The sequence below is a fragment of the Ooceraea biroi genome, chromosome 7 (genome assembly GCF_003672135.1).
Source record: "Ooceraea biroi isolate clonal line C1 chromosome 7, Obir_v5.4, whole genome shotgun sequence".
NCBI classification, from domain to species: Eukaryota; Metazoa; Arthropoda; class Insecta; order Hymenoptera; family Formicidae; genus Ooceraea; species Ooceraea biroi.
This window is the reverse complement of record NC_039512.1, coordinates 1,261,386-1,280,281: the sequence shown is the minus strand read 5'-3', so window position 1 is coordinate 1,280,281 and position 18,896 is coordinate 1,261,386. Positions and strand designations below refer to the sequence as shown.

The 18,896-nt window shown below is 42.7% G+C and overlaps 3 protein-coding genes across 4 annotated transcripts in view; all 3 read left to right on the top strand.

Annotated features, from left to right (window-relative positions):
• LOC105277715 (DNA replication licensing factor Mcm6) lies at positions 1–3,550 on the top strand. The gene is made up of 11 exons (XM_011336301.3): positions 1–92; positions 268–411; positions 526–790; positions 863–1,065; positions 1,141–1,339; positions 1,426–1,956; positions 2,031–2,336; positions 2,396–2,732; positions 2,808–2,930; positions 3,008–3,147; positions 3,227–3,550. Exons 1-11 carry the CDS (start codon positions 1–3, stop codon positions 3,338–3,340), a joined length of 2,454 nt encoding a protein of 817 aa, XP_011334603.1. The 3' UTR covers positions 3,341–3,550.
• Positions 3,551–4,518: 968 nt separating this feature from the next.
• On the top strand, positions 4,519–10,859 carry LOC105277734 (urea transporter 2). Its single transcript, XM_011336322.2, has 10 exons — positions 4,519–4,557; positions 5,128–5,247; positions 5,519–5,638; positions 6,536–6,687; positions 7,355–7,502; positions 8,751–8,831; positions 9,271–9,418; positions 9,698–9,882; positions 9,959–10,120; positions 10,655–10,859. The coding sequence occupies exons 1-10, from the start codon at positions 4,519–4,521 to the stop codon at positions 10,721–10,723; spliced, it is 1,224 nt and encodes a 407-aa protein (XP_011334624.1). The 3' UTR covers positions 10,724–10,859.
• A 2,184-nt stretch (positions 10,860–13,043) lies between these two features.
• The window catches only part of LOC105284367, a 32,387-nt gene continuing 26,534 nt past the window's right edge, over positions 13,044–18,896 (top strand). Inside the window, exons 1-3 of one of the 2 annotated variants that reach the window (XM_026971315.1) lie at positions 13,044–13,504; positions 15,457–17,386; positions 17,814–18,075. In XM_026971315.1, the coding sequence (XP_026827116.1) occupies positions 16,963–17,386; positions 17,814–18,075 (686 nt within the window). In that variant the 5' untranslated portion in view covers positions 13,044–13,504; positions 15,457–16,962. The remainder of the gene's footprint in view (positions 13,505–15,456; positions 17,387–17,813; positions 18,076–18,896) is intronic. The other variant, XM_011347775.3, reaches the window with a different exon arrangement.

Genomic DNA, 18,896 nt, shown 5'->3' with positions numbered 1-18,896 from the left:
ATGGAAGCCGGTGCCGCACAAGCTGGTCGAGTGCACGTACGAGATGAGGTCGGAAGCAAGTGTCAAAAATTGTTTCAGGATTTCCTGGAGGAGTGAGTAATTTCGCGTGATTTAAAAGCCTGGTATAAAACAACGAGGAATGTCATCACTTCTGTTGAAGTACCATGCAATTTAATTTATTTGTATCGAGATAGCAGTGCGTATCGATAGTAATCTCGTGTTGTATTTTGTGCACTCTGTCTTTGTTAATTATGATTCTCGTGATAGATTTAAGGAAGAAGGAGTTGTCAAATACTTTGATGCCGCTAAGGAACTTGTCAGTCCGGAACGCTGTACGTTGGAGGTGTCTTTCGAAGATGCGGAATCTTACAACCAAGTTCTGGCTACAACCATTATCGAGGAATACTACAGGTTGCATGCTTTGTCAATCAACATTCTAGTATAATTAATATAACTTTATAATTATTCTATAAATAATATAAATGATAATTTTGGGTTGTTGATAACAATAGTTTCCTGTTCTAGGGTATATCCATTTCTGTGTCAGGCAGTATGCAATTTTGTCAGAGACGTGGGGGAATTGCAGAAGGACAAGGAGTGTTACGTCAGTTTCGTCGATGTACCCACTAGACACAAGTTGAGGGAATTAAACACATCACGACTGGGCACTTTGGCTCGCATATCCGGGCAGGTAGTGCGCACGCATCCCGTTCACCCTGAATTAGTCCTTGGCACATTTATCTGCATGGACTGCAACACGTACATTAGAAACGTAGAGCAGCAATTTAAGGTACGCTAGAGTTTTTTGTCTGTCACTCTGTAAATCATAATCAATTTTAATAATCATATCGATCGTCCCCAGTTCACAAATCCCACAATCTGCACCAATCCGGTATGCAACAACAGACGCCGCTTTCTGTTGGATGTTGACAATTCGGTGTTCATCGATTTTCAAAAAGTCAGGATACAGGAAACGCAAGCTGAGTTACCCAGAGGAGCCATACCCCGTTCTGTGGAAATCATCTTGCGAGCCGAGATGGTTGAACTGGTGCAAGCTGGTGATAGGTAAGCTACACAATAAATTATCTTAACAATTGTAAAATATACTTGAGAAACGAAAGTGCATTTTTATTTCGACAGGTATGACTTCACGGGAACGCTCATAGTGGTGCCGGACGTGGCGGCGTTGTCCTTACCGAACGCCAAGGCAGAGATTGGACCAAAGAGCAGGAACAACGAGCAGAGAGAGGGTGTGAGTGGCCTGAAGGCGCTTGGCGTCAGAGAGCTGACGTACAAAACGGCCTTCCTCGCCTGCAGCGTCACCCCCACGAGTCTAAGGGTGAGCGAATTCAACGAGTGCACACTGAATAAAATGTGTCACTGTTAGAAGCAGCAAATTTACCTGTACGGTTCTGATCCCCGCAGTTTGGAGGCACCGACATGACGATGGAGGAGCTCACTCAGGAGATGATGAAGAAGCAGATGTCGGAGGCCGAGTGGAACCGCATCTACGAGATGAGTCGCGACAAGAATCTCTACGAGAACTTGGTCTCCAGCCTGTTCCCGGCCATCCACGGCAACGACGAGATCAAGAAGGGCATCACGCTGATGTTCTTCGGCGGCGTGCCGAAGACCACGGAGGAGGGCACGTCGCTGAGAGGAGACATCAACGTCTGCGTCGTTGGCGATCCCAGTACCGCGAAGTCGCAGTTCCTCAAGTGCGTGGCCGACATCTCGCCCAGGGCGGTTTACACGTCCGGGAAGGCATCGAGCGCGGCCGGTCTGACCGCGGCGGTGGTGCGCGACGAGGAATCCTCGGACTTCGTCATCGAGGCTGGCGCATTGATGCTTGCGGACCACGGTATCTGCTGCATCGACGAATTCGACAAGATGGACCCGAAGGACCAGGTCGCCATTCACGAAGCAATGGAGCAGCAGACAATTTCGATAGCCAAGGTAATAAATAAATTTATTTTCGATAAATAAAATAAATAAATTCTGTGTTGAGTGAATACCTGGTGCACTCTTAGGCCGGCGTGAGAGCGACCCTGAACGCGCGGACGTCCATACTAGCGGCGGCGAATCCCATCGGCGGACGGTACGACAGGAGAAAATCACTGCAGCAGAACGTGCAGCTGACCGCGCCCATCATGTCGAGGTTCGACTTGTTCTTCGTCGTGCTCGACGAGTGCAACGAGATCGTCGACAACGCGATCGCCAAGAGGATCATAGACCTGCACTGCGACAATCTCAACGATCTGCAGATGGTGTACAAGCAGGAAGAGATTATCAGATACATCAACTTCGCCAAGCACTTCAAACCCCTTCTGAGCCAGGTAAGATTTGCCGAATCACTCGAGTCAAAGACGCAACTGACGTCTTCGTCGGGCTTTAGGAGGCTGCCGATCTTCTAGTCGAGAACTACACGACTCTCAGACAGAGGACCGGCAGTGGCAGCGGGAAATGGCGGGTCACCGTGAGGCAGTTGGAGAGCATGGTCCGGTTGTCCGAAGCACTGGCGAAGCTGGAATGCGTGGACGAAGTGACGGTGAAGCACGTCAGAGAAGCGAAACGGTTGCTGCAGAAGAGTATAATCACCGTGGAGCAGCCGGACGTGGATCTCGAGGAGGGCATGAACGACGCGAACATGGGGATGGACATCGATGAGCCACCACCGCTCATGGCAGCGCTCAATGCGCTGGACAATAACGATGACGCACCACCTCCGACTCGTACGTCTACATAATCCTTTTTGTTTTCGATATATCGCACACATATGCATTACATGCACTTACTCGACTTTCCAGCGTCCAACGCGACCCAGGAACCACCGAAGAAGAAGTTAACGATGTCCTTCGAGGAGTACAAGAATCTGTCGAACATGTTGGTTCTCTACATGAGGGGCGAGGAAAATCGTGTTGAGAGCGAAGGTATATTTTCATCGTGCTCCATTCAAGACAAAGATATTCAATGAATATACTTCTATTTGTTCAATATCTTTTGATAGGTGACAATAAGGGTGGCATACGAAAGTCCGAATTGGTTGCGTGGTACCTTGATCAAATACAGGAGCAGTTAGATTCGGAGGAAGAGTTGCTGGAACGAAAAGGCTTCATTGAGAAGATCATTGAGAGATTGACGTATCATGTACGTACCAAGTTCTCCATGTGTTACATGAATGGGACTTGGATATGGTAATAATCCGTTGCACACGATTTCTGTTCAGGACCAAATTATAATACCTTTGACGACTACCAATTTGAGGAGCAGGGATAGAGAAGATGAGGCAGAAGAAGATCCCCTGCTCGTCGTTCATCCCAATTACGTTATGGACATATAATGTTTACGCATTGTATCATATCGACATCACGATAATCAAAGTGCCTGAGCAATATAAAGTTACAATTCTTGCAGAGAAGTTGCGTGTTTTAATATATATTTTTTTAATCTCCGTCTGATTTTTATTCGAATAGCGAAAACATCGTAAACTTTGTAAAATTATTTTCAACGATTGTGACGATGATAAAAATACATTTTTACGTTTACAGCACCCATTTTTATCCCTCGTGATCCATTTAAATACATGATTGTGGGGGGGAGTGTACGTAGCGTGTTTGCCACATGACTAACGCAAACTTGTCATTGCTCGCACAAGCCGAGTAAATAAATCAATCTGATTATTACGCAGATATGACGAAATGTAAGGTGTATTTCTGTCGACAACAATTTTTTCTCCTTGAATGCTTTGATCTTTCACCATTTAATGCAAGGATTAGGAAATATGAAACTCTTGAATATAATTTGAATATGATAGAACGATGGATATCGCTATTATAGATGTATATGCTACAGACGTTGTGAAATCGTAAAGTGGTTTCGCTCTATTTATTTCGATAATGCGCTAATTATCATGCTGTAAATTGTGCTATTAACACACATTTTAATGCACGTAGTAGAAAACGAAACCATCTGTTCTAAGCAGAACATTGAACAGTATGGTGAGTTCAGTATTGGCTCAGACGCGGTCGTTTCAGCTGCAGCCATGGTATTATCGGGAAAAATATTTATACACAACAGATCTTTATATATCTAAAACATTGCAATTAATCCTTAATTATATAGACATTAACATAAAAATGTAATAATCATAGCATTAAAAATATTAATTTTCGTATTCTTAATCCAAAATTAATCTAATCGTAAAAATTGTGTTTACACCATTCGCAATAGTTTGCAGTTGGTATGAGGGTTTTAAAACTTAAAAAACTATTTTAGGATTTATAACAAAGCTATATACATTGATATCAATTAATCGCACAATCGACAAAACATGTTGCTTCTGCACACGTTTATCAGTGTTTGCAATGATGCGAAAAAGAATATAGCACGTGCTTTTTATTGCCGTTTAAGCATACAGAGTATGCCACAAATGTGTTAACTCGGGTAGTGGGGTGGTATTCTGTGCAACTATTAAGGAGATCACACTTTGCCATGCGATTTTAATATTATCGATACGCGATGTCTGTGAGGGACTTACCAATAGCAGAATTACGACAAGTGAGCGTTATTTAAATATATTTAATACGTGTGTATTTGTGAGTGTGAAATTATCAATAATCTCGGAATAAAATTTATCTCATAATTAGATTATTTTTTCCTATAGATTGTTGTCACTTGATTCGTATGCTTGGTATCGCAAATAAAGTGCAAAATGTTATCAATTACTTTCATCATAAATACGTGCATAATTTTATGTTTCATCAATCATAATTCATTTGTACTATTTTTTAACGTGTTTAACTAATAGCTTTTTCTCATTTAAAATTAGCTGTAATATATAATGTAATACATAATAATATAACTATATATATAATTGTTTAATAAATTGTCTTTTCCAATCACAGATTTTTGCGATTTATTGTCAAGCAAAATCTTTGTAGCACACAGATGCTGCTGGTATAATCATTTTCTGTCAAGTGTTTTTTAAAAAGTGATTCCGTTACAGTTTGTTCAAAAATTTGTGTTTGAAATGGCATTTCTATTGATATATATATATATATATATATATATAAGATGTTTTCATGTACACAAATATGAAAAATATGTAAAAATTAAAGTGAATCCTAGGAAAGAAGATGGATATTTTTCTTGGGCGATTTCGCGATTCTGAAAGAATTCTTCGCGCAGAAGAAAGGCTTTTGGCACATAGGCCGATTATTTGATGCCCTGCTGCGCGGATTCGGACAGGTGAGTAATAAATTTAATGTATGATGTATTAACGCTTGTTGTTAAAAAATTATTTTTTATTAATATAAAAGAACGTGTGTGTATTTTACAAAAGTATATATAAAATTATCATTGATAAAGAGGGCACAGTATTTGTTATAACAACATTCAGCTGCTTTTTCTTTCGTGCGTCATACTGTTCTCACCAGAAATATCGGAATCGCTCGATACAATACCACGTATATTTGATTAACGCTGATCAGTTTAATTAAATAAGTCGTAATTGTTGCAGACCGTTTTTTCAAATAATCCTCTCAGCGGGTTGCTGATAATAGCTACCTTGGCTGTGATAGCACCAGGTACGTTGGCGTTGTCGGCGATCGCTGGCGTCCTTGGCCTCCTAGTGTCCGTGGTACGTTTTATTAATTATTAGCTGCAGTGTCAAGCGTTACGTTCACGTACGAAAAAGGTGCGATACATTTCTTGCCGCATTGCACCGCCGAGGCGGACATTCTCTCTCTCTCTCCCTCTCTCTTTCTCTCTTTTCCCTATCTCGTTTCGCTCGCTATTCATATACGTGATGCTGCATCGTGTACCGTTTGCTGTATCTTTTTCCTGTTTCTTTCGACCTAATGGACCGCGTGCGTGTACGCGATGAAAAATCACTGCAATGCGGCACTGCTCTTCTGCCTGGCAGGCGACGCGAAGAGACTTCCAAATACTGTTAACACTTTCGCGACTGGTGATTTTGGCGCAAAGCCTCTTAGAATTGGAACACTGTAAAATTCTGCGAGAAAACGGGAATAAAATCTAATGAAAATGATATAGAGGCAAGAAGAATCTAAAGCGCGGTTCGTACATCTCTATCACTCAATTTATAATATTATAAATTAGTATTGTAAAATTATTAGTATTGTACAAAATTCGTCGAATGTTTCGATCTTTGATTATCGGATCCTCTTCAGCGGTAAAAAAAGACTGACAAAAGTTGAAAAAGAACAAAAATTAGAGAAAAATAAATATGCCGAATAATCGTTATTTTATATTAATATAACAGTTAGTATAGGTTATTTATTCATTAATTATTATATTATACATTAGTTATTTATTCAGGTTAACATAACAGCTATTTTACAATTAACGTTAATAATTAACGATCAAGATTGTTTATTAAGGACACAAATATCAACGGCTTTTAAAAGTAAACGTAATAAAATATATCAGCGGTCGCAAAAGTGTTAATAGTATAAACAACGCTTCGCGAGATTCATCAAGATGAATTTATTTAGGAACACTTTGCCTTTTTCAGCTCCTACAAGAGCCCCAGGATAATGTGGAAAACGGATTATCCGTGTTGAACCCTCTGCTAGTCGGTGTGGTATCGTGCGTTATGATACCGCGGTTTTACGGCGCCTTCGATGCTTTTAGTTTGCTGCATTTGCTGGTGGCGGTGATAATCAGGTAGGTATATATATATATATATATATATTTGAATATTCAATAGAATATCCGCGAGATATGGATAATTAATTCCGCTTGTCCGTACGTCATGTTTTAGTGACCGTAAATTATGTAATTAAATTAACTCCAAGTACACATCGGCGCAAATTTGATGGACGGTAAGTGCGCTCCCGGGAGCGATATTTAGATGAGCCCATGCTTTCGGTTCTCGAGACAAGTGTTGCATGTGATATTAATTACGATAGATATTATACGGTAACAAATTATGGCAAATTGCAAATGATATATCTTGCCGGTGATCAATTAAGCTAAAATATACGCGGTATTTAGTGCAATTAGCTGATAATGGTGTGTATTATCAAAGGGAAGCATAGATTGCAGATTGACACGCAGTTATGCGCGATAATAACGCTCCGGACTAGAATATTATGAGTTTAATGTAGACAAGCTGTGAAGCTGGCAAAGCGGCAATACACTAAATGTGTTGTGACAATCCGTTTGAGATTTCGAGCAAGATACACGGAATAGTTCGCGACAGCAGATTATGCAACAAACGCGATTATATGAGTTAGCCACACAATTCACTCGTCATCCAGCGTGGTTGGAACGGTAACGTTCGCAAATTTCCGAGGTATTCTCAACAGCTCCTGTGGCTAATGTTTTCCAGTGTTTATCTCGCACGATCCCTGGGAAGCGATAAATTCTCATGCACTGCGTGGCCGTTTAACCTGGTGGAGTTCGCGTTGATTTTCGCCCTTTCGGCGCAGAATGGAACGGGCGTGGTAACCAGATCCGTGGAGCCGATGTTTGAGATGGTAAATTAATTTTGCATCGAAATTTCAATAATTCCACGTGCACGTAATCCCACAATTATCGCGCGAGTTTTAACGAAATGATGGTATTATAAAGGTAATAAATAATAATAAATCTCAGCAGGATAAATGTCAGAGAAGTTTACAGTTTTGCTATTTATATTAATAAAGACACATTTAATATTTCATCAGATGACTGATAATGACTGATTACTCAATGACTAATTAGCTTAAATACATGATATTTTAGTTGAAAGTTAAACAACGTTAAAGTTGATAATAAGACTGAATTATGTCAATGTTTTTGAGTATATAATGTAACGAGGGAAGAAACAAGAGAAGAAACCTTTTAGGGTATGAGACGCGATACGCCGAAGACATTTTATTTGACAAGCGCTATACTCATTGGAAATGACGGCAAACGAGCGATTGATGGGAGTTTTAGGGTATAGCTTTGGAACGAGGGTAAATTTGATGAAAATAGCTGCGGAGGCTTCGGCGCGGAATAAAATTTGCTTGGAAAAGCGGCCTCTAGTATTCATACCATACATATTTGACGTGCCTTCATGAGGGAAAATGCTATTCACCGCGGGTCGGGGCATAGCTTTTCTCCGTATTGATCAAACTCCGACCCGAACAACTCCGTCGACGATAACTTACCTCGGCACGGATTTATTTCACCCTAACTAGTCGCCACAGTTGTTTGTTTCGGTTAAATATTGGACGAGTTCTCGTCGCATTTCTCTTTCCCTTTCTCTCTCTTTCTCACAGCTTATATCCTATTATCTTGAACACTATTATAATAGTAGTAATAATAATTGTAATATTTGAAAGCACAGCACTTTGGAATAGGCCGCGTACAGTATGTGTATATTAAGTTTTATGACTAGCGAATGCGCTATTTCCTCCGCTATGGTAGTCACGTGCACCCTCGCGATAACACGAAAAATTAATTGTACTCTCGCACGACGTACATATAAATTTGATTTACACGAATAGTTTAAACTGAGAATTTCGTGAGAATTGTAGCTACGTGAGTATTTGCGAGGAAAGTTTCTCTCTCTATATTCGTTACAAACGTTCATGGTTCAAGTCGATACTACGCGGTACATAAGTTACTACCTCGCGAAAAGTATATTTCATCATAAAATAGTCGGAGCCGTTACCTTCTCTAGATTCCTGTCGAGAAACTACTCGTGCATTTCTCTATCATGCGCGGGTTATTGTGCAAGACTCTCTCATTGTTTTCAGCACAATGCAACAAGTGAGACGACGACAACGGACGACGTTGGTTTCTACACGAGGAATGCGACCAACATCGACTGGGGAATGGTAGAGTTTATATGTGTTCTATTTTTTGTATCCTTGATTTTACATATTAGCATCTCACGTCTCCTAGAAAAATAGAGAAAGAGTACAAGGTTCGTCAGCTTCACAGTCATTTCTTATTCAAAGTATGATTACTCATATTAGACAAATATATTCAAATATATTTATTTATATATGAATTTTGTAATTTAATTTCTTGCATTACAATTTCGCATCAAGCTTCTTATATTATATTGTTTTTGAGAGATAGATAGAAGATAATTTTAAATTTTGTAAATATTGAGATTTTATTGTAATAATATTTATTTTCTAAATGCTATTGGAATTACTGCAGCTTATAAAGAGAATATATTGTTTTCTTTGTCGTGACAATGACGCGAAAAGTACATGAAATGAAGATATCCATTTATTCACTTATGTCTACAAAGTTAAATCGTTACAGGTATTACAAGGTAGTGTTGTCTCCTTGTCACAACTGTACGGCATGGAAAACATAGTTGTTGGATCCGTCATGTACCTAGCAATGTTACTATATTCGCCGACGACAGTCGCATTTTCGTTTCTCGGTGCTCTCGGCGGGACTCTCATAGGTATTAAGATAATTTTTACATAAATATATAGCAGAGGGGGAGAGAAGAGGAAGAAAAAGAGAAGAAAAAAAAGATAATCGTTACTTTCGTTTTATTAATAAAAATTGATATGATATTATACATATGATTAGATAAAAAATTAAACAATCATATATTTAAAATAAAATCTGAAGTAAAATTTCTATCGACAATTAAAAATAAGAATACTTGTTTTGAGGTAAAATATATCACATATGCTGCAAAGCATCGTCATAAGTTACCGTCATAAATTTTCTATAGGTTTGGAGCTCGGAGCAGACCACAACGAAGTCTACAGTGGATTCTGGGGCTACAATAGTCTCTTGACTGGGGCTGCTTTGGGGGGGAATCTGTTGGTGCTGAATGCTCATACTGCCGCTGCCACCATACTGGCAATCATTTACACCGCGCTCCTGCAGTTTTCTATAAAAATGATATTTATAAATGTATGTTGGAGCCTGCCTTTTTACTCAGGTAGCTTATACCGCTTTTTCGCAAATTTTCGCAAATTTTGTGTTTCAGACGCAGTTACCGATATTGACATTACCGTTCGTGATAGCAGTTTCGATGTTCTTAAAACTAAGCAATGGCAAGGAGGATCCAATGTTTCCATGGCCGGTATCGATCTCTTCTCCCGAGAAACAACGTTATGATTATCTCGCCCGGCGTGCGGCAATCCGAGAAGTATGTTTTATCCGATTTCTTATGCTTTCTCCCTCGAGCTCAGACGTAAAATTTTATATTCGCAACGACAGAGGGTAGGATAAACTGCATACTTCATCATAGTTTATCATGGCTTATATTGAAGTTTATATGGTTTATATTGAATTCTGTTTTGCAAAACATTTTAATGTGATTTGTCTCTTGCGCGATAAGATGGCTCTCAGGGCTGATCAAAACCACGCCCTACCAGAAGGACAGAAATTGATTTCTACCATACTCGCAGCTTGTGCGTGGGCCGATTGTCTTCCCAGCCGGCTGCGACCTAAAAGAAACAAAATTTTCGACGCGTTATAAGATTGTTTTATAACTAATAATTATTTTTTATTTAATTAGAGAAAATGAAACAATCAGATTTAAAAAAGAATCTGTTATTGAGATTGTATGTAAAGGAAAACTCTTTAATTACTTTTTTCTTATAAATGACTAAAAATTAAAAACATTAAATTGACTCAAATCTCCAATTATAACATGCTTAAATCTGCTTTTTTATTGCAGGAAGATACTTCAGAAGAAGTTGAGGTCGTTGTTCAGAACGAGAAGAAACCAACTTCGTCGAATAATTAATGGCTTGTTTCTGAAAGTAATATATAATTAAAGTATTGCGTAATAGATGATAATGTTCAACGTTTCGTATCGTCTTAATCATGTAAAATGATTTATACCTTTTTAAATATTTATACAGTTTTTAAATATTTATACAGATGGATGTGTTTATGTTTGACTACCTTTCGATCATCTGAGTTGATTAAGTTACGTAGTTCTGGTAATGGCCTTCGATGAATGTGACGTCAGTTCAGTAATCAAACTTTCTATCTATATCTCCTTCGAAAAAGAAGAGTGTTTTCCATCAATTCATTCATGTGGAATAGATAAAGCCATTCTCACGAAACCTACATGCGCAGACATGTTTTAAACGTCAGTTTATGCTGATGATAACCAAAGATATATTATGAAAACAAATATAGGAAAATATAGGAAAAGGAATATAAATATAAATAGATATATATTTTATTATACAATATTGTACAATATTTTTTATGCAAGTAACAATAATATATTTATTACATTAAAAAGGATAAATTTAAATAATTTACAAAACAGAAGAAGAATACGAAGTTATATTATGCTTAATATGAATAATTAAAAAGAAATCTAAGTAACGTATTAAAATTAATTCGCTGAATAGCATTTAGTTTAAAAGAAGGATCTCATTTCTCAATCCGCGCACGTATTCTCTCTTTCTCTTGTGCAGCGTGCATGGACGTCCCTGGAACGATTCTAATTCCACCAAGATCCTTCGCTACATTTTCAGCTAACGGCGTACGTGCTAATCGTCTTATCTCACGTGAAAGATTCGAGAAAGTAGAATATAAAGGGTTCTTTGATAGTAAAAGGAGGTTTTCTTCCAGCAGAGCGCCTTTATCGAAGCTGCAAGAAGCCACAGGTCGATCGATGAAATTTATTTCGACACTTTCGTTGTCGCGAGTCATAAATTCGACCGCCGGATTTTAATCCACGTCGTCCTCCGTGCCGCAAAATTGCATCAGGAAAGATGTATGCAGCTGTATTGTCGCTTGCAAGTGGACCTAGTCTGATGTTTTTGCGCAACAGCAGGTTGCCGCATAATGTAACACGGACGAAATTTCGCGCGTGAACAAAAACTTGAGGGAAGGTCTCCCCAAGCGAATAAACGAGGAATCAGTCCCAGGCCTCCCTCGTTCCGAGGCCGTTTTAACAAAGACGAGACGGCCAGCCTGAGGGTCTTCCCCGACACCGGCCGACCTAATCAAACTAGCGAAAAGAGCGTCTTACTGCTCGACTGCCACAATTCGTCCTCATTCCCGGGGAAAAGGAGCTAATGAATAAAAGTGGAGCGGAAGTTCCCGGTCGCTCGCGCGATCGTTACTCCTAACGTCATTTTATACTTTTAATTTAATCCGCGATTCAATATCCCAGATTCATCTGATCCCGGTATATCGTACTCGCGAGGAGAAATGCTTCGCAATAAGTCATGATGCTGTTAAAATGCGTTTTATGTTTGTCTGATGTAGCAAATATCATGATCTATCTTTATCCCCTGACTGCGCTGTTGCAGCGGGCAATAAAATGATTTATATCTCGATAAGCCCGGTTTAAAACGCATTCCCGACTTCTCTGCTCGCTTCCCCTTGGGAAAATCGTGAAACGATTTCGCGTGGATAATTAGCGGAGTCTGTTGAAATTGACGCCGTTCGCCGAAACGTAATTTGCCATTGCGGGAGTAATTAAAGACCGATTATTATACTTCGATCTCATTAACACTTACAAGCAACACAGCAACGTAATATGTAATGCACGCGTAATTAAGTTTCGAATTAAAATCTTATTAAATTAAAGTCAATTTGAAGCTGAACAAAGAGTAAGTTATTCATTATTTATACATTATTTATATATTAAAATATCATATTATTACAAACACTTTTTTAAAATCCTTGATATTCGAGAATTTTTATATTGCGAGAGCCGCAAATTTCTCGATACTGAAGAGCTGTTATTCTCCTTGATTTGATTCGAAGTGTCTTTAATTCGTGAGAATTGCGCAGCAACCCTTGTGATATATCCCCTGTCAAATTAACTGACGCATCAACCTACATTTCGAAACCGCTGAAATCGGCACGTCCGCGCGTATGTGGAGTAAAATGCACGAAGGAGTAAGGAACCTGAAGGATAAACATCTCGGTTCGTTGGCACCCTTAGAGTCCAGCTCCGGCCCGGGGAGGGAGGAAAGCCGTCCATCGGTGTGACGACGGCGCCGACGTCGGTGCTGGTGGAGGCAGTGGTGGTGGTGGTGGTGGTAGTGGTGGTGGCGTCGGCGGGAAGGGGTAGGGCTGAACGCATCCCTGCCAGAGCGGCTACCTGCCTGCCCGCCGCCAACCCTGTCTGCCCCGCGACGCTACCCCAGTATTCGGGCGATCGCTAGCATCCGCGCACGCGACATTCCTCCGTCGAGGGTGTGCGCCACCCGTGTGCGTGTACGTGTGTGCATGTGCGTGCGTGCTTTCGTTCGTTCGTCGTGAGTGCGCTACGCGAGAGCAGCGGCAGCATGTTGAGAACGCTGCCGATTGCAGTTACAGCGAGCAACGTGGGTTTAGCGTGACGCAACCCCGCGTGGCCACGCTCTGTCTGATCAGCTCGATCAACCCTCACGCCCGTGTCCGTGCCCGTGCCCGTGCTGAGAGTACACGGGGCTCGCCGGAAGAGTTACCACCTCTCTTGCAACGGGTGCACGAGGCCTGGCTGGACCTCCGGTCAGCATCCGCGAGACGGACTGATGTAGCGCGTCGTCAGTAAACTGGTAACAGAAAGGTGCGAGAGTATTGAGCAATATTGTCGCATGGGGCAGCAAGTGGTAGTGTCCGTGTGTGCGCGCGACAACAAGCGCGTAATGGGCGATTTGTTACGCTCTACCCCTCTCAGCCTTTAGCTCTCTTTTTTTGTTCGTTGCACACAACTCTGTCTCCTTTGTTTTCTCGGTTAAACTTGCCACCTGTTTTCTGAGGAAGAAAGAAATTGATGATCAGGCAGGCAAGCTTGCGCTCGCAACGTCCTTATTGCGTGGTCCAAGCTTACTTTCTTCGCGTTTATGTTTTTATACTTTTATACTGTAATCTGCTACTGCTTTAGATATAAATTTAGGATGTTTTTGTAAGAGCAAGCACTTCAGGAGTAGAGAGAAACCCTGTTTGCGCTTGCGGCGTCTCATTTTTCAAGAGCCCCGTATCATGTTCTCCGTTCTGTCTCTCTTTATCATTCGTGCTCGGTTATCTCTTTGTGTGCGCGTCTTTTCGACGCTTTCTCTCTCTTACGAGGTATCATGTGTACCTTCGAAATAGCTTCATTCCCTTGCTTATTCCCCGGAGGGACGCAAGAAAAATTCGATCGGTTGTGTTTGGGGTCCGCGGAAGGATTGCTCGAGAAATTGGGGGCGACGTAAGCAGATTGAACGTCACGTCACGATGTGACCCTAGCAAATAAATTAGGACAATGTTTGCTGATAGCCGTGGGATAGTTTAAAACCTCCCTCCTCCCACCCTCCCGCTCTCCGATCGCTCCGATCACAGTATCGAATATTCTAAATTTGACTCGCGATACGGACGATGTCACGATGGTCATCGGGTGACTCAAAGTGCGGGACGGCCACCGCATAGCCTCAGTGCTCTCGACATATCCGCACAATATTGGATGGTTTTATGGTCAATCAAGTGTCAAAGTACATCGATGTGCATCGGTTGCGACCAAGTTATTCGGGTGCTCCAACGCTAGTGGTTGAGCTTAGAATGATGGTGCTCTAGAGCGAGCGACCTAGCTTGCTCTATTATTTTTACCGCTTTTTTCTGAAGAAAATCAATTTGTCTCTTGCGCTTAAACCAGAAAGATGCAGCAATTTTTTCGAGATAACAGGCAATTTCCTAAAACGTATTTTCGGATTTCAACAAAATTGAGAGATAATGACGCTTTGCATCTTTTAGATATTATTTAAGTACCTTCTTTGATTCGATAAATATTATTTTTTACTTGTCGTTGTTGCAGTATTTATTTTTAGCACACGCGCGCAATACTTTTTTTAAATCCGCGATATATAACGGACTATCCAATCATATAGCTAATAGGATAATCTCTCGATATGGGTCAGTAAAATGGAGCTCAGCTATTTATTGCTGAGAATACTTTCAGAGAGAATATTCTCTGATGATATCTAGAAGGGATTCAGGAATTACGCTATTCAAGACTGCTCAACACGGCTAAAGAAAAACCGCGCAATCTTGGATATAAAGATTCACGCGTGTCAGACAAGATATGCTAGCCAGTAATTCTCGGTAATATTCCCGACAATTTTATTTCGAAAATCCGACAATCTCGGTATTTCGAGATCGGCATCCAAGAACCCATGATGGAAGGATTCCGCAATAAATAGTCAGCCACTGCGGCAGGTCTGTCTCGTCGAAAACAGACTATACAGATTTCGCGAGCCAATCTCGGTATTGGATACCTCCAATCTCAATTACCCAGAATAATCTCCTCCCCTCATCCTTGTTCCTCTAATCATGTTCCAGCCGTGACATCGTCCGTATACATGGTTGCGTGTTTCGGGCATCCTTCGCATTGCGCCGCACAGAAGAACGGGGTCATTAGCTACACGGGTAGACGGAACGGTTCGAGGGAGGTTGTTCGAACTGATGCGAGCATCACCGTTTCGATCTCGCTTCGAGAATACGCGCGGTGACGTCGCACGATCCATCATCGTTTTATTTCTCTAGGCTTTACCCGACGGCGATGCCGCGACGTAGATCGATCCGATCGATCCGTCGATATCTCGGTAATCACGCCACGAGGACGTCTTCACGAAACACCGAATTCCTGCGAAGATCTCGCGCCATCGAGTAATGCACAAGTGCGCGTCCCTAGACATTTAGAGGGTCGGGAACTTGAAGGACGCGAAGCGATCAGTAACGGCTGAGGATCGTAGGATCGATGGGCGGTTTGGGATTGCTCTCCGTTACGTTAATTCTATCCGTTGGAGGAACTCGATGGTATTACGACGTCAAGTGATCAAGATTTCGCCATGAGAGACGCGAAATAACAGCAGCTTGCAGTGTCGGGCACTTTCGACGCGATGTAAATCTGCGCGAACAGTGGTTCGATACAATCGATTGTCTCGCAAAAACGGATACTTGTGGAATTCGCGTATGATGGAAACGCGAGCGTCGGTCCAGTCACCGGAAGAAATTTACGGCAACCACGGGGAATCATACGTTTCGTCGAGCACGGCGAATCATCTGATATTTGCTGTCAGATAATGCATGGCCATCGTCGATAATGGACCGATAATCCGGCTGAGACTCGCATTACGAAGCTGACCGTCGCAGTCCAGGACGCTTCGCCGAACATCGATTGACAAAGAAAAAGAACACGATTCCGGACTCTTGATAAAGTAAGCGCGCCTGAGCGAGCTGGGCGTGCATTTAGATTTGTGGGAATTTCTAATGTTGCAATTTTTTCGATTCGCCCGGAAGCAATGGCAAGAATGCGAGGATCGTAACGAGTGAGGAGTCATCAGCGTTTTATCTCTCTTTCTCTCTCCAATTATCAGCGATTACGAATAAGCAAACGAGAATCAACTCAGATACTGCCGGTAAAGATTCTTACGTGTCCAGATGCTCACGTGAATCGCGCTGCATCATTGGACAAATGAGAGAAATCAGAAGACATTTCTTCTGCGCGCAAAAACGCGAAACTGTTTCTGGACCAGCGTGGAAACGTACGCGAAGAAGCGTTTCTTCCCTCACAGTCATTGACGCAAGAAGCATCGATTGCTAACGGGGACTCGGCGAGGTACCTCGCGAGCAGCAATTTTAATGCAATCGCTTGTGCCCGTTGCCATTGCGAGGGAAGTGGGAATCGTTAGCGGCTCCGTGCGGAAATCCCGCGGAAGATTAATGAACGACGCGGTCGGTGGAACGGCGTCGCGACGATAGTACCCGAGGACGATAGGAACCGCTATAGGCTCCGAGGAAAGCAGCGTCTCTCTTCCTCCAGCGGTCCGGCGCGGCGGTGACGCCGATCGGGTCGGCTGGATGCTGTCGCGCTTCCTGCAGGAATTGTCGTCGGCGGAGAACGGTGTCGTCGCCGAGAAACGCACGGGGACGGGCTTGTGATCGTACCGGCAACGGGCCGGTCGTTCCCGTGCCCCAAACGATCGCGCAGCGATCACCACGGTCGCCGCCGACGGCAGTGATGTGACGGCGGCGAAGGCAGGCGAGGAGATGACGGTGACGGTGACGCCGTCGACTTCCGATGTCGCCGATAAGGCGGTGTCGACGGACGATGGCGGCGGCGGCGGCATGGAGGTGGCGCGTCTCGAGGCCGTCCTCGCCGCCCTGGTGGAGACGAAGGTGGAGGCGATGAAGGCGTCGTCGACGCTCAGCCGACGTTCCGGCAGTGCGCCCGCGAGTCCGCGCCGACTTAGATTGACCTCGACCTCGACGGCCTCCTCCTCGTTGAACCATCACCACCATCATCATCACCATCATCATCATCATTCGCAGCAGCAGCAGCAGCAGCAGCTCAACAAGAAGAAGGCTCAGCAGCAGCATCATCACCATCGCCGCAAGCGTCACGACTCCGCGCCCTGTGGAAGTGAATACCTCAACAACGTGACGGATCACTCCCAGCACAAGCTACCTAACGGTGAGTCGAGGATCATTATTGCCTTACTTTTTAGTCTGGATGAATTAAAATAGACTTGCTCAATTGGAGTGCTTTTCTTTAAAAAGAAGAGAAACTTGGATATTTCATTGTCTTTCAATATTAATAACAATTCATTAAATTCTTTTTCTAACAAATATTCGAGTCATTGAAGTCGACTGACTAAAATCGACAGAGTGTGTTACACTTTCTTTCTTTCAAGATAAAATATTATTTAAATTTATATTCGACGCGATGTAAAAATGTTTCAATATAATTGAAATATAAAATTTATCAATTAATTTAATTAAAATAATGAAAATATTATATAATTTTGTTCGTGTACAAAATTAATTGATATAATTATAGCATATTAAATATCGATTATGCTCGGCCTATATTCGTTAATTGCGCCGTTTTCATTTGTCAGAAAAAGGACGGAGAAGAGCTTCCGAAACTCCTCGAAGCCCTCGAAAGAAGCGCAGGCATTCGAGGAGCCCAAACGTTCTTCAAGGCGTCGTTCAAGATGTTCACGTCGGCCTCGATTCGCGCTTCGAGCTGCTCGGCATTGACGGCGACCAAGATGTGGCCCTAATAAATTTCGAAAGGGCTAAAGAAGTTCTCGGCGACTCCTGCGAATATCCGCGGCTGCACCGAAGTGCCTGCTACTTTTCCCAAAGCGCAGCTCAATTGTGAGTACCCATCCAAGACAAGATAAGACAGTTGGCAAGAAACGTTCGTAGGAGAAACTGTAATATAAATTTCATTAAGAAATAAGCTTTTATTAGCAATATTTTCATCAAATTATCAAGTCATTCATTCGGCGCTGGAAATTAGAGTATCGCGATGAACAGTTTTGCCAATGACTGACCGGCTCCAAGTTCCATCGCAATCGGAGCAGTCTCTCGTGGTCGCTCGGTTACAGAAAGCCAGAGGATCTCAGGAAATCTTCATGCACTCTCTGACATAGTTTCCCCGCATTTACGATCTCGAGAAACTCGCCGTCTGCGTGCGCGCGCCAGGCTCTCTGTGCTGGCCAGCCCTCGTCCGCTCGCAATCTTCTCGTTTACGGAGGCTAGCGGGTGTCGCCGCGCGTCTCGTCCTTCTTCCATATATTCACTCGTATTCGATCGGTCGACCACGACGAGGAGAGAGAGAAAGACGCGGTTTTGGCGTGAACGCAGCACACCCGGTGGAACTGGGTCAGCGCAATGCGTGGTTGCGCGCCTCCGTCACATGCCGCTCTCGGCAAACACGGTTTGGCGGCTGAACCACCTGGACGACAAAGGATGAGCGCGCCGTTGAAGCGTGTAATGAAACTGCGGCCGTCGGGGTATAGCCGATGGCGATTAACGATCACGAGGAGGCGTCATCGCGCTACCGCGTCGTCGCCCCGCGCTCTTCCGCTCTCCCATTTTTTCTTGTTAATTCAACGAACGGCACGATCTGGAAAATTATGTAGCCGAGATATTCGGCAACCTTCGCGTGCGCGACGTGACATGGTTCAGCAGCA